At 39.1% G+C, this 12,568-nt stretch overlaps 1 protein-coding gene across 4 annotated transcripts; it reads left to right on the top strand.

Moving 5' to 3' along the window:
- The first annotated feature begins 25 nt into the window (after window positions 1-25).
- On the top strand, window positions 26-12,535 carry zdhhc23b (zinc finger DHHC-type palmitoyltransferase 23b). 4 transcript variants are annotated; one of them, XM_041233061.1, is made up of 5 exons: window positions 26-109; window positions 8,035-8,199; window positions 8,787-9,491; window positions 10,234-10,401; window positions 11,465-12,535. In XM_041233061.1, exons 2-5 carry the CDS (start codon window positions 8,048-8,050, stop codon window positions 11,733-11,735), a joined length of 1,296 nt encoding a protein of 431 aa, XP_041088995.1. In that variant the 5' UTR covers window positions 26-109; window positions 8,035-8,047; the 3' UTR covers window positions 11,736-12,535. The 4 variants fall into 4 exon arrangements, with proteins under 4 accessions (XP_041088995.1, XP_041088992.1, XP_041088994.1 ...); XM_041233058.1 differs by lacking the exon at window positions 26-109 and adding an exon at window positions 123-234; XM_041233060.1 differs by lacking the exon at window positions 26-109 and adding an exon at window positions 1,666-1,947 and having other exon boundaries at window positions 11,465-12,534.
- The last annotated feature ends 33 nt before the right edge of the window (window positions 12,536-12,568 follow it).

Raw genomic sequence — 12,568 nt, forward strand, 5'->3', positions numbered from 1 at the left:
CTAAGCTGCTGGTTCCTGTTTGCCAGCACAGGACTGAAAAAGATAACCATGCACCCTCCAAGTTGAATGCTGTTTGCCATCTTTGAAGACGCCACGGCATGGAATAGAGGTTGGTCTGCATCGCACTTTTGTCCAGTTTATTGACATCCTTCAGTGTCTGCATATTGGCAGGGGGCAGGGCTGCAAGAAGTTGCCTGCAGAGATGATCCCCTCAAGGGTTCGACCCTTTATCAGGTAAGTCCTGATCTTTATCCCTCCGAACTTTCTGAGCACAGCTGTTCAGCATCAGAAACCAAACCTGTTCTCTAACTATAGCTCTCAGGTAGCCCAGTACGCCTACTGTATTTCAAACAAACAACATGTGTTTTGGCAGTTCCAATGGGAATCAATTTAACACATTTGGATGAGGGATGGAATTAGTCCCATAAGAGGTGTAGGTTAAGCTCCAAAAATGTAATTGCAATGGGAGTCTTTCTCACATACCTAAATCCTTATTTCACACACCTTCAGCTGGTTTCACACCTCCCAAATAGCCCTAAACTTTAACTTAACAATGCCAGTTTAAGTAAGGTGGCTCACGGTAGTCGATCTAGCTAAAGCTAGCTTAGTGCTAATAGGGGTATGTGAAACCAGCCACGTACATCACACGTGTGATGTGGTTCTTCATGTACATTTTTTTAGACAGAAGGCAATATTGTTAAATCAACTAATAATAATAGTCAGGTATGTAAGAAACAAAATCACAAATGACTGAATGTCCTCTCATTTAAACACATGTAATGCCCCTCTTACTTGTCTCTCTGCATGTATAATTGACAGACTACAGCTGGTACAAAATATATCCACTAGGATTCTGACTGGCACCAAGAACACATTTGTGCCACCCTGGAATGACTTTATTTCAAATATTACTGTATGTGTGTCAACCCTATATCTGGGATGCCCCTATACTCTATCTAAACACCAAAGACTTCTTTATACCTTTCAATGGGTACTGGCTCCTCAAGCAGTTTGATTGGATATCAAAGTGCCTTTTCTCAAAGTGCCTTGGGTTGTCTTGGCATCTAGACTTCAAATAAATTGACTTTGTTGCTGTTATTTTTGAAACACTTAAAACCATCATCTGGCAACAAACTACGGAGGTTCAATCAAATAACCGAAACACAACAAAGAAAAAAACGAAATACTATCAACACAGCCTACCTCAAGAAAAGCCCTTATGACCCTTTTGTCAGGATTCCCGTTTCTCTGTGCATTCTCGTTATCGCTTGGCGCCCATGGGCGCCACATTCCCTTTGTTGACCCAGCACTGTTGCGAGCGGTCTTCAATGGATAACAGAATTTGGCGGTAGGAAGTTATTAAAGATAACTAAATAGATATAAAAACGGATGCATATAGCGATGCAAGCACACATTAGTGCCACTGAATTTAAATGTTGTTCGTTTTATTTTGATGCATTCCACAAAAAAGCAAAACAATACGTGTTTTCTGGCGGCTCCACGTCCTTATCTTGAGTAGTGAATAGGTACTGTGAAAGCGAGAAGCCCTTGTGAGTCAGAAGGTAGATGGAAGGAGTCTTGAGAAACAGAGACACCTGTGGAAAACCAAGGGTTAGTGTTCTGTTTGTGAATCGTGATGTCACATGATTAAGGAGGGTCCAGGAAGTTGCCACAGCAGTTTGTGTATTGTGTCAGGCGAGTCGATTGTACTAATGACAGGATTACTCTCATGCACTTTCAGTTTAAAATAATATAATTCGGTGTATGTGGGATTAGGAATGCCCAGCACTGCCTTGTGATCCTTAGGGAGCTGTCCTTATTCGAATCGCACAAAACGTGTTCTTTTTGACCGAAACGGGGGACATGTTTGCCTAAGCAGTAGATTGCCTTGCATTGCTTGCAGCAGAATATGCAACGTGGGTAACTTGCTGATCTGCAGCCGCACAGGTAGGACGATTTTTTTTTATATTTCATATTATTTATTTTGGCATTATTTTAAATTCCTTTTAGGAGTTATTTTTTTATAGGTCCGAGACAATACGTTTTGATTTTGAGCGGATGCCAACTTGGTAGAACGAAGTTCTATACTGATGCTTCAATTTTGTTGAGATATATTTTTTCTTTTTTTTTTTTTTTTTTTTTTTTTTTTTTTTTAAATAAACTGAAGAACATAAAGTAGAATTAACAAATACATGAACAGACCATAATATTGTAGCCTATAAGGAAGGTCGGTTTCACAATACTACATTAGATTTCCTGTTTATTTATTTTTTTATTACTTTGTAAAAAAAAAAAAAAAAAAAAAAAAAAAAAAAAAAAATATATATATATATATATATATATATATATATATATATATATATATATATATATATATGTGTGTTAGTAACATTACAGAAGCTAATTCATGCATTCATTGTTATATGGTTCTGCTTGGGCTACTGTATACGGCATTACATACAGGTTGGCAATTGACCTGCTGGTAAAACATTGATCGTTCACTCAATAATACAGCTTTTGTTGACTGGAGAGGAGACACATGTATTATTCAAAGCGGAAAGCTGGCAGTGTTAAATCATGACAGTTAAAATAGCTTAATTTTACATGTTGACCTGGACATTAGTTTCAGCTTTCAGCTCTGTTGGAACCACATCAGAAGGCTTTAAGCAGGATGATTCAAGAGAGTTGAATGGTAACTATTTGAAGCTATTAACTGCTTTAAACGTGTTGTGCATGCCACATGTGACAGTAACACAGACTGGTCCTCTGCAGCTGCTGTCAAGAAAGGCATCATTTTAATGTGTGTGTGTGTGTGTGTGTTTTGTGAAGTTCTTGTTGCCTCAGTGTAATGATGAGCAGTTGTATGTGCTCATGTGTTCTTCAGATCCGGGCATTACTGTCAGGATGAGGATAAAGTGAATGGAGCAGCTCAGTGAACATCTAACATGGGAAGTCCTGCCCTGCCCTGCCCCACCCTGCCCTGACAGCAAAGGGGGCTGGCAGGTGCTTCAGGTGTTTACCATGACTGCCAATTCAGACAGCACTGCAAACCAGGGCTGTGTGGGAAAGCTGAAAAATATTCTTTAGAAAGGCTTTGCATATAGTAATGTGGAGCTTGTTTTGAGCCTTTTAAAAGAAGTTAACAACAATAGAACTCCTTACAATCATACACGACACAGAGAAGACATAAACAGGTACTGTTATGCAGATGTGCGATATTTTTATTATATAATTATTTATTTATAGCAGTTTTGTGTTGCAGGTGCTTAGGTATGCTCTCGCTTTCAAACAGTATGTGTTGATTATAGAGTAACTCAATTGGAAGATTTGAGTGTTTTATAAGTACTTATTGGCTATCTGCAACAACAGAAATTTGCTGTTGTAGCCACGTCTTTCAGGAGGATACATATCAAAATTAGCATTGCCGCTGTTGCTTGGTTGCCATCTCTAATTTTAACAACATCAGTTAAAGTAATTGTGGAGGGGAGGAAGCAGCTGGTGTGAAACTTGAGGCAGTGGTGTTAGGCACTGTGGCGCAAATCCAAGTCATTTTCAGCTAGAATTGAAAAACGTATGTGAGATTTTGATGAAAATGCAGGAATATGTGTTTCGCAAAGCGTCATGAACAGAGAACACACACAGCTGATTGGCTCACATATTTAGAGCCTATTCCTAGCTATCTTGATTTTTGCTTGCAAATTTGTTGAAATCTTTTCTGGATATTAGCAGTTTGTTCCATATACTGCAAATTGAGGTCACTTTTTCAGAGTACTGACTTCTGACCACCTGAGCTATTGAAGGGTATTTAAGAATTATTGTCTGGTTTTCTAACAAGTCATTTGTTATTTAGAAATACTGATGCATGTTATGGATGTAGTCCATGGTTCTAGTTTGTTTTGTAGCCATGGTGTGGGGATGGGGGTAGGGGTTATGCATGTTCCTAACATATTATGTTGTAGTTCACACATACTTAGCAGAGCGTGTATAGTCCTCTTGAGAAGCTGGTCAGGTTCATTCAGTTGGATTAAAAACTGTTCCACAATAATACTAAAATTAATTAAATAACTAAAATACCTTTTTTTTTTTTTTGGTAATCGTTACTACACAATATAATTGTTTCTTTTTTTTTTTTTTACACAATGTCAGTTTCATACAGGCACTACCAGAAGCATCAGAAGGCTACAACTCAGGGGTGAAAAACATAAATGCAAAACATGTTTCTGCATGGGCTGATTTGGTACAATGGGACCTATTTACCAAACTTTAAGGACTGTTTAAATACTTTTTTTTTTTTTTTTAAGGAGGATTCACTTAGAATAAAAAAGTGTCTTTGAAAAAGAGAATAATGTTCTAACACTCTCTAAAGCAGTTGAAAATTGTGAAATTGACTGCAAAAAAAAATAAGTTGGTAAAAACAAAACAACCCCCCCCCCCAACAACTTTGAATTGGGGCCAATATTCCACACATATAGTAAAACCATATTGTGGGCACTTTACAGTAGTAGTGGATTGAAGATGCAGAGTGGGTAAAACACATGTATACAGTTTGCTTATGTCACCAGATGCGTTTAAAAGATATTTCCTTTTCTAACAGTTGTTCTGGGCCAGCGAGTAGTTATTTTGAGTTAGGTCCTGGACAAGATTCAAACTGATTCTGACACCAGTCAAAAATTATGTTATTCACCAGCTGTTCCAGCACAGCCACATTGAAGGTGCCTGTATGTATGGACAGTGCTGTGTTTCACACATTTGTTAAAATAGGTTATTCTTCATTCTGTGAATTACATTGAAGAAACCGACACTCGGCTGCTGTTGGCTGGACTTTGGAAGTCTGATTTTGATTTTCTAGCTGCTGTTGGTCACCTGTATGTCACGGGCACACTTCGTTGTTCGGTTAGATTTCCTCTAATGAAAATGTGTCTTGCGCAGGTTAGTATTGGCACACAAAGTGATACAATCCGGGCTGCTTAACTGGCTGCCTTTCTGTGGTCGCGCTTGTTCTGCTGATCAAGCTACTTGTGTTTAGATTAAGTTGCATCCTTTTATATCGGGTTGTAAAAATACAGCGCTATTAACTAGCCTATCCGTGATTGTAACATGAATCATGATAATTTATTACCGGACAGTATTCCAAAACACACTACAATTACTGAAAAAATGTGTGTAAATTAACAACATCAAATATAAAGCTTTGCTGTTTTAAGTGCCAGTGTTGGTTTTAATTCCATGGTAGCAGGAGGGTAACTTGTCTACTGTAGTTCTGTACATGTTCACAGGTGAGAGTTTTTTTTTTTTTTCTTCCCCCACAGTTAAATCAAGAGTATGAAGTTACTTCCATTGTGAGAGACAGCAGAGCACTCTGGTCCTCTGTGGTTTGGTGTTTGTTAAAGTGCGCTGAAAGTGCATTATGTGATTGAACTTAAAACCAGGAGAAGCTTTTATGAAGTGCTGATCTGCATTGTGGGATGTTTCTTTTCACCGATAAGCAAAAACATTTTGCTGGGTCCCAAGCTTTTGGGTTTCCGATATTTGTTTTTCTCGTGTTAATGCTGCAAAACAGACAGTGTGAACCGATAGGAATCTCCTTGAAAGATTGATTTTCAACATCTGAAATGTAATTCAGAGCCAGGTTGGGATCATCGTCATCTTTAGAGTGCATTTTTATATCGATTGTCTGTACAGGTTTAATTTCATAACTGCAGCTTCCTGCTGGCTAAATCGCTAAGAAATTAATGGTACTTTCACACAAAAGCCTGTTTTGAACAATTCAGTACTTAGATATTGCTTGCTGATTCTACAAACACTCAACCCCAAACCAAACCAACTGGAGACAGTTTCATGGAAATACATCTGTAAACAAAACAAAAAAAACCTTCTGAAAAAGGTTTGAGAGAAAATATCCAGAATTAGACTGGTTTAGACTTCAGACCACTCTGGAAATTACAGTAGTAACTGCCTTGGAAGGAAGGTATTAGGATCTCCAGCACAGGAACTCCAGTATAGAACCTATATCTAGGAAGGAGGTTATTGTTGGCAGCTATTAAGTCCTGTCCTAGTTACTGTCTGTCCACTGGGAGTTGTGATCCCATTTCAGGCTGTTCTTTACTTTAACATTTTCCCTTCATCTTACCATTTTAATGTAAAATACCAAAAAATAGTTTCATAAACAATATTTCATAAATGCTTGGATATAAAAGTCAATGTATCTGTTACAATTCTTATCAGCCCGGCACCCCCACCCATTTTATACTTTCAGATATTCAGATGTGTTCCACTTTTCAGTGCTTTAAAACAGAACCTGGACAGTAGCTGGAGGCTATTTTAGTGAGAAAACTCTTAAGAGTCACTAAAAGACTCTGCATTTCTTCTCTACAAGTCTTAGTGAAGCATTCTCAGTCCAAGCTGAACCAACGCATGGCTTATCAGAGTAGTGGTTAAAAGAAGTATGGCGTAAATACCTTGGGAAGGGATTTGATTTAACTGGGAATAGTAATAACAGGTTTGAGGGTGCAGCTGAGCAACATAGCATTGTGCAGTGGAAACACTACTGTATTGGTTTCCTAGTGTCCAATCAGATTACCTAGAAAACTGACACTGGTTTCCACCTGATAACAGTAACCCTTGACAAACCCAAAGATCATACACAGACAGCCACGTACTAATATGATTGTCCTTGAATTGTTTTTATTTTGTTTTATATATACTACATCTTAAACAGTTTGAGTTTTTTTTGGCATGATGAATTTAGCCCTGCTGTTCATGATTTCTACTTGTGATTGTTTTTGTTAACAAGGGCTATATTGTAGGAACTGATTAGCTAAGTTTGATCTCGCTTTGCTTGGGTGTTTACTGCACAATAAGTTATTGTGAGAGATTGAGTTCAGGCCATGCTTTTTTTTTTTTTAATACCGTATTACTTCAAATTGACGCTGCCCTCGAATTAATGCCTCACTCTGATATCAGATTTTTAATAGATGCCGCCTTTGAATAAACGCCGCTCTCAATAAAGAAACGTAAAGGTATTTTTTTTCTACCCTTGCTCAAAAAATAAAGAAACGCGCAACTCTGGCTATGTGCATGTGACGCCCCCAAAGAGACTGCAGCCTCAATCCACCATGTAATACAAACTAATGTACACACACCTTAGTAAGCACATTTTATTTTATGGTACAGTCCCGACAGACAACCCAAGATGAACTACTTACAGCACAGCAATCCTTCACGCCCTTGCCAGCCCCCCCTGCCCCCCGGCAGAGTTCACTGCCAGCACAGCAGAGGATAAAACAAGGGCTGTCTGTTTTACCTCATCGTCAGCTTGGATGGTGAAAACTTAAACTCAGCGGAACTTAGAGCTTTGCCGGTCACAGTCGAGTGCTATCCGAAAGCTGGCTGAAGATATTTCTTGTAGGGGGTTTAGTTTAGTTTTTTATTCAATTGGAATTTTATTCAGCCCTGTACAATATATATATATATATATATATATATATATATATATATATATATATATATATATATATATATATATATATATAAACTGTGCTTACTATCTATGAGAAGATTTAGTTTGGGTTTCTCTTACAGAGAAATTACAAACAAGCTGGTAAATTAGTGAGGAAAAAAAAAAACGAGTAGGATATATTTTAGTTTTAACAGAAATCAAACCGATATTCAGAGGTAATATTTTTCGTTAAGAAAAACAACTGCATCACACTCAACTACCGTTCTCTCTCCTCTTCCTGTCCTGCCCCATACAGTAAATGTACTGTGTTCAAGACTCAAAAACACAAGAGTATAATGCTGCAGATTGGAGCCTTTCTCAGCGCCACTTCTAAAATGCCTAAAATCATGTAATAAAATATTGCAACGTTTGTATAGTATTATTAATAATGGCCGCCCTTGTTTAAGGGCCGCAGTTGTTTTGATCAATTTAAAATAAATGGCGTATATTCTTTCTGTGGGATATGTACAGTATGACATAGATTCTTAGTTACATGTTACCAGATAGAAGTGCAACCTCTTTGTGTTCTCTTGAAGGATTGTAAGAGCCATGGAGAGGGCACAGATGAAGAGGAAAGCCTTGAAACTGCCAGAGACAGAGGAGTCTCTGTGCTGCTGTGAGTACCTGGACCGCAATGGAGAGAAGAACCACATAGCGGCCTGCTGCTGTAACTGCGAGGACCTGGACGAGACATGTGACAGGTAACGCATGGAGTGAGCGTGGAGGAGAGCACACGAGTCCTGTGACAGGTAACGCATGGAGTGAGCGTGGAGGAGAGCACACGAGTCCTGTGACAGGTAACGCATGGAGTGAACGTGGAGGAGAGCACGAGTCCTGTGACAGGTAATGCATGGAGTGAGCATGGAGAGCACACAAGTCCTGTGACAGGTAACGCATGGAGTGAGCGTGGAGGAGAGCACACGAGTCCTGTGACAGGTAACGCATGGAGTGAGCGTGGAGGAGAGCACACGAGTCCTGTAACAGTTAATGCATGGAGTGAGCGTGGAGAGCACTGTGTTCACGTACTGCAGGGCCAGGGTTCACATTCTGTTTACAATGGCAGATTCACATATTGGAGAACAGGGTGAGGAGGCCACAGCACATTCACATCGCTCTTCAGGGTTTAGTTATATTTTATTATAAAATATTACTGGAAAAATATAGTGATTCCAACATTAAAAAAAAACCAAAAAAAAACAGCAGTGTTGTAAACAAAGTACACCGGTACAGTATTCTTTATGATACTATTAAATACAAATATTTATATGTATTTGATTTTGTTCAACAGGTGGTGCAAATGCGAGTCTCTAAACCCTGACTCTTTGTCTCGCGTCGCGGAGACTCTGTCGGACCGTTTGCGATTGCCCTGGATCTCGGGAGCCCAGCGGGTTGACATCACAATCCTGCCTCCGCTCGTGCTGCTTCCAGTCTTCCTCCACATTGCTGCTCTGCACTTCCTGCTGGCCCTCGTCATCCTGACCGCTCTTCCAGTCTTTGTTCTGTGGTACTATTATGTTACTCACCGCAGGAAGGGTCATACTCTGTTCTTCCTAAGCTTGGCCCTTTTCTCGCTGGGCTACACGTACTACCTATTTCTCACTAAAGTTGTCCCAATGGGAGATGTCAGCCTTCTTCAGTTGACTGTATTGACCAGTGGGTTAATTCTCACACTGCTGTGTCTGGCACAAGCCAAGAAGAACCCTGGCTACATCGAGAGCAGCAAAGAGACTGATGGTGCTCACAGCACTGCAAAATATTACCATAAGCAGCCACAAAAAGACAGCAAAGTCGCTTCCAATGGTGTGCATTATGAGTTGGTCAACCACAGCTTTCACCCAGCGAAGGACAATGGGGGTTACACAAAATCAGCGGTTGATAGTGAGAATGTTAAAAAGAACTGGTGCCGTGTGTGTAAGATTGTACGTCCTCCCCGTGCCGGACATTGCAGAATCTGTGTTGCATGTGTGCAGAGGCTGGACCATCACTGTGTTTGGTGGGTGCTATGCTTTTAATAAAACAATACAGTTTTTTTTTGTTTTGTATTTATTCCACGTGGCACAGTTGGGAAGAATCCATAGTTTTATTCCACTGCAGCACTTCCCCACACCTGCGGTATAAAGACTATGAAACACAAGGCAACTTTCAAGCAATATTTTCAGGCAACTGCTTGAAGGGGTTATACTCCAGCAACTTGTCACATTGAAACCAGTTTTAAGTTGATCAGCTTGCTAAATATGTCACACTAAAATTAATTTCTTCAGCAGTTGCCAGAATAAAAAGGTTGCCTGAAAGTTTCAACTTGGATAAAGAGAAGTTTTTTTAAACCCTTAATATATATTATATTTATATATATATATATATATATATATATATATATATATATATATATATTTCCTTTGCGTTCAAATGATCCCATAGATGCTTGACAAGGGGATTATTCAGATTACACAGGACTCTACTTGGGTTGAGAATAGTTCTTCACGTAAAACGTGAGAGGGATGTCAATGGAAAATGAGATGATTCAAATAGTATCATATAACTCACTTTTTAGCAATATTTGAAATAAATTACCCTAGTACATTTTTCAAGTACAGTTTTGTTGCCCCAGTGGTCTAGCTAATTGAAGGACTTCTGGTTTCTTGACTCTGAATGTCACTGAGTGGGCAGTGTAGTCTGGTACTTGGTGTTCATGGCTCTGCTGTTTTATGTTTGTTCTGTGTATTTCCTGGAAGCAGGATTAACAGCTGCGTGGGGCAGGCTAATCACCGTGCATTCCTCCTCACCCTGCTCCTCTTCCTTCTCACGTCGACGTATGGGATCAGCCTGACCCTGGGCTCCATCTGTCCCAGAAAGAGTGTCTTCACCGCCCTCTTCTACTGCCCTGGTGTCTACGACCAGTACAGGTAACAGTGTGCATTTAGTGTGTTTAGGCAAAAGATACTGCCATTATTCTCAGATTTTACTTGTTAGTGTTAATTTCATGACAAAAGTTTAGATCGAGGGGGTCCACGAGTGGCTCACCTTATAAGTGTAGCGCCGTGGTGTGCTGGGTGCTATACAGTGCAGGTTCACGTCCTGGCTGTGCAAAGTCACCGCTCCCATGGGTTAGAGAGGCAAAACCGGCATGGGACTGTTTCTCCTCATCGTCCAGGCACCCAGTGAGCTCAGAGCGGACACCAACACAGCTGGCCTTTGTCCTCCAGAGGTAAAAGGGGGTACCCTAGAGGTAAAAGAGAAAGCTGGCACGGTCATGGGATCAGAGACCACTAAATAACTGGTCACACCAAATTTGTTAAAAAAAAAAAAAAAAAGTTTTAGACTAAAATATAATATAATGCATTTATGACCCAATAATTACTATTTTATCTTCACCTACTTTACACAGTCAGGTATACAGTATGTATGTGTTTGCTATTGCTTTGCATTTGACAAAATAGCAGATCAATGCATTAACTAAAATCTTTGTCGCTTTGACTTGGTTTCCTACAGTTTCAATTCAGAATTTATGTTTGAGTGCTAAACGCAGTCAACAGTGCACACCTGGTTTATGGCTGAAGATGTGGTGAAAATGCATATTTGTTTAAAGAGAAATTACAGTGTTTGGCCACTGGGTGGTGGTGCAGTGCACTAATTTATAATCCTAACACAAGCTACAGTATAACACTTAAAAGTGGCTATAGCTCATTTTATAAAATTTGACCTGCCATGCACTTCCATACACTGTACTATGCAGTTTTCAAAGTAATTATCTATCTATATCTATCTATCTATCTATATCTATCTATATCTATCTATATATCTATCTATCTATCTATCTATCTATATATATATCTATATATATATATATATATATATATATATATATATATATATATATATATATTTTTTTTTTCTAGCAGAGATGTAATTAATAACAAAAAGAAATGCGCTGATTGATTGATGACATAATTTCTGTGTTGTGCTCAGCTCTGCGCTCTGCTTCACTTGCTGTTGGTACGGCTTCATCGTGACTGGTGCGCTGCTGCACTTGTTTATCGTCCAGCTGATCAATGTGAGCTACAACGTGACAGAGCGAGAAGCATGCATTGCCTTGCGGGAGAAGTCAGGGCGCAGCCAGCTGTGGGGGTTGATCGTTGACACGGGACACTTCAATCACGGCTTTCTCCTCAACTGGCGGGAGTTCCTGTCCATGAACACCTCCGTCTCGCTTCAGCATCATCTGGAAGACGTGGTGTAGCAACAAATTAAAAAAAGAGAATAATAATCCAGGGCTAAGTATGGTTTGCTTACATAACATAGGAGATGTATGTTTGAATGCAGTAACCACTCATTGAAATTTTTTCACCCTTTGCATGTTTTGAAAACGTTTACGTCTCTCCAAAGAGCTGCTGTATTAGACAATATTCAGGTGACTGTACAAATGAAAACTTGCTGTTAGTGTAAAAATACTTCATATTGTTTGAGTGGCAGAATGTGATTAGTGACTCCAGATGCTGTTTCATTTGCTCATTCATTCGCATAGCCCGTCTGATTCTTCCAACACCAACATCTGGTATAGTGACATTAGGAAACAGCTACCAGACAATATTTTTAAAGACAAAACTTAACTCTACATTAAGACACACAAATCAAAGTCATAACATACCTTGAATTAATAATATACTCCAACACCACCCCAAGGTTAGACACACAAGCAAGTGGTTTATTTATTCTGTGTACCCTTGCAAAATACAGTGGCTTTGAAAGATTTTTTTCATTTTTTTAACCTTGAAACAGGTGACGCACTAGTAATTGTAGGCATTTTTAGAATGAAGCATGATTTTTAAACTGTAGTATTAGTTCTGATTCGTGTGCTGCTGTGTTTAACAGCTACTTATTACTGGTAATGACAAGGCAGGTCATTTATTGACTAGGTATTGAAATTCATATTCATTTCAGCATGTTTTTGAAGCACGTCTTTCTAGTAAAATAAATTGTTATGCACCATAGATGAATTGCAAAACAACACAGTGCTCATATAGCAGGCATTTTTAATTTTTGGAGTTAAAACAAATATTTTGTTATATTTCT

This window comes from Polyodon spathula, chromosome 30 (assembly GCF_017654505.1).
Source record: "Polyodon spathula isolate WHYD16114869_AA chromosome 30, ASM1765450v1, whole genome shotgun sequence".
Classification (NCBI taxonomy): domain Eukaryota; kingdom Metazoa; phylum Chordata; class Actinopteri; order Acipenseriformes; family Polyodontidae; genus Polyodon; species Polyodon spathula.

What these genes read in the sequence shown, in the direction of transcription:
- zdhhc23b (XM_041233058.1), top strand. Translation starts at nt 203, where the DNA reads ATGATCCCCTCAAGGGTTCGACCCTTTATCAG. An exon ending in CTGGACGAGACATGTGACAG is followed by an intron (nt 8,200 to 8,786) that starts GTAACGCATGGA and finishes TTTGTTCAACAG; the next exon opens with GTGGTGCAAATGCGAGTCTC. An exon ending in GGTGTCTACGACCAGTACAG is followed by an intron (nt 10,402 to 11,464) that starts GTAACAGTGTGC and finishes TGTTGTGCTCAG; the next exon opens with CTCTGCGCTCTGCTTCACTT.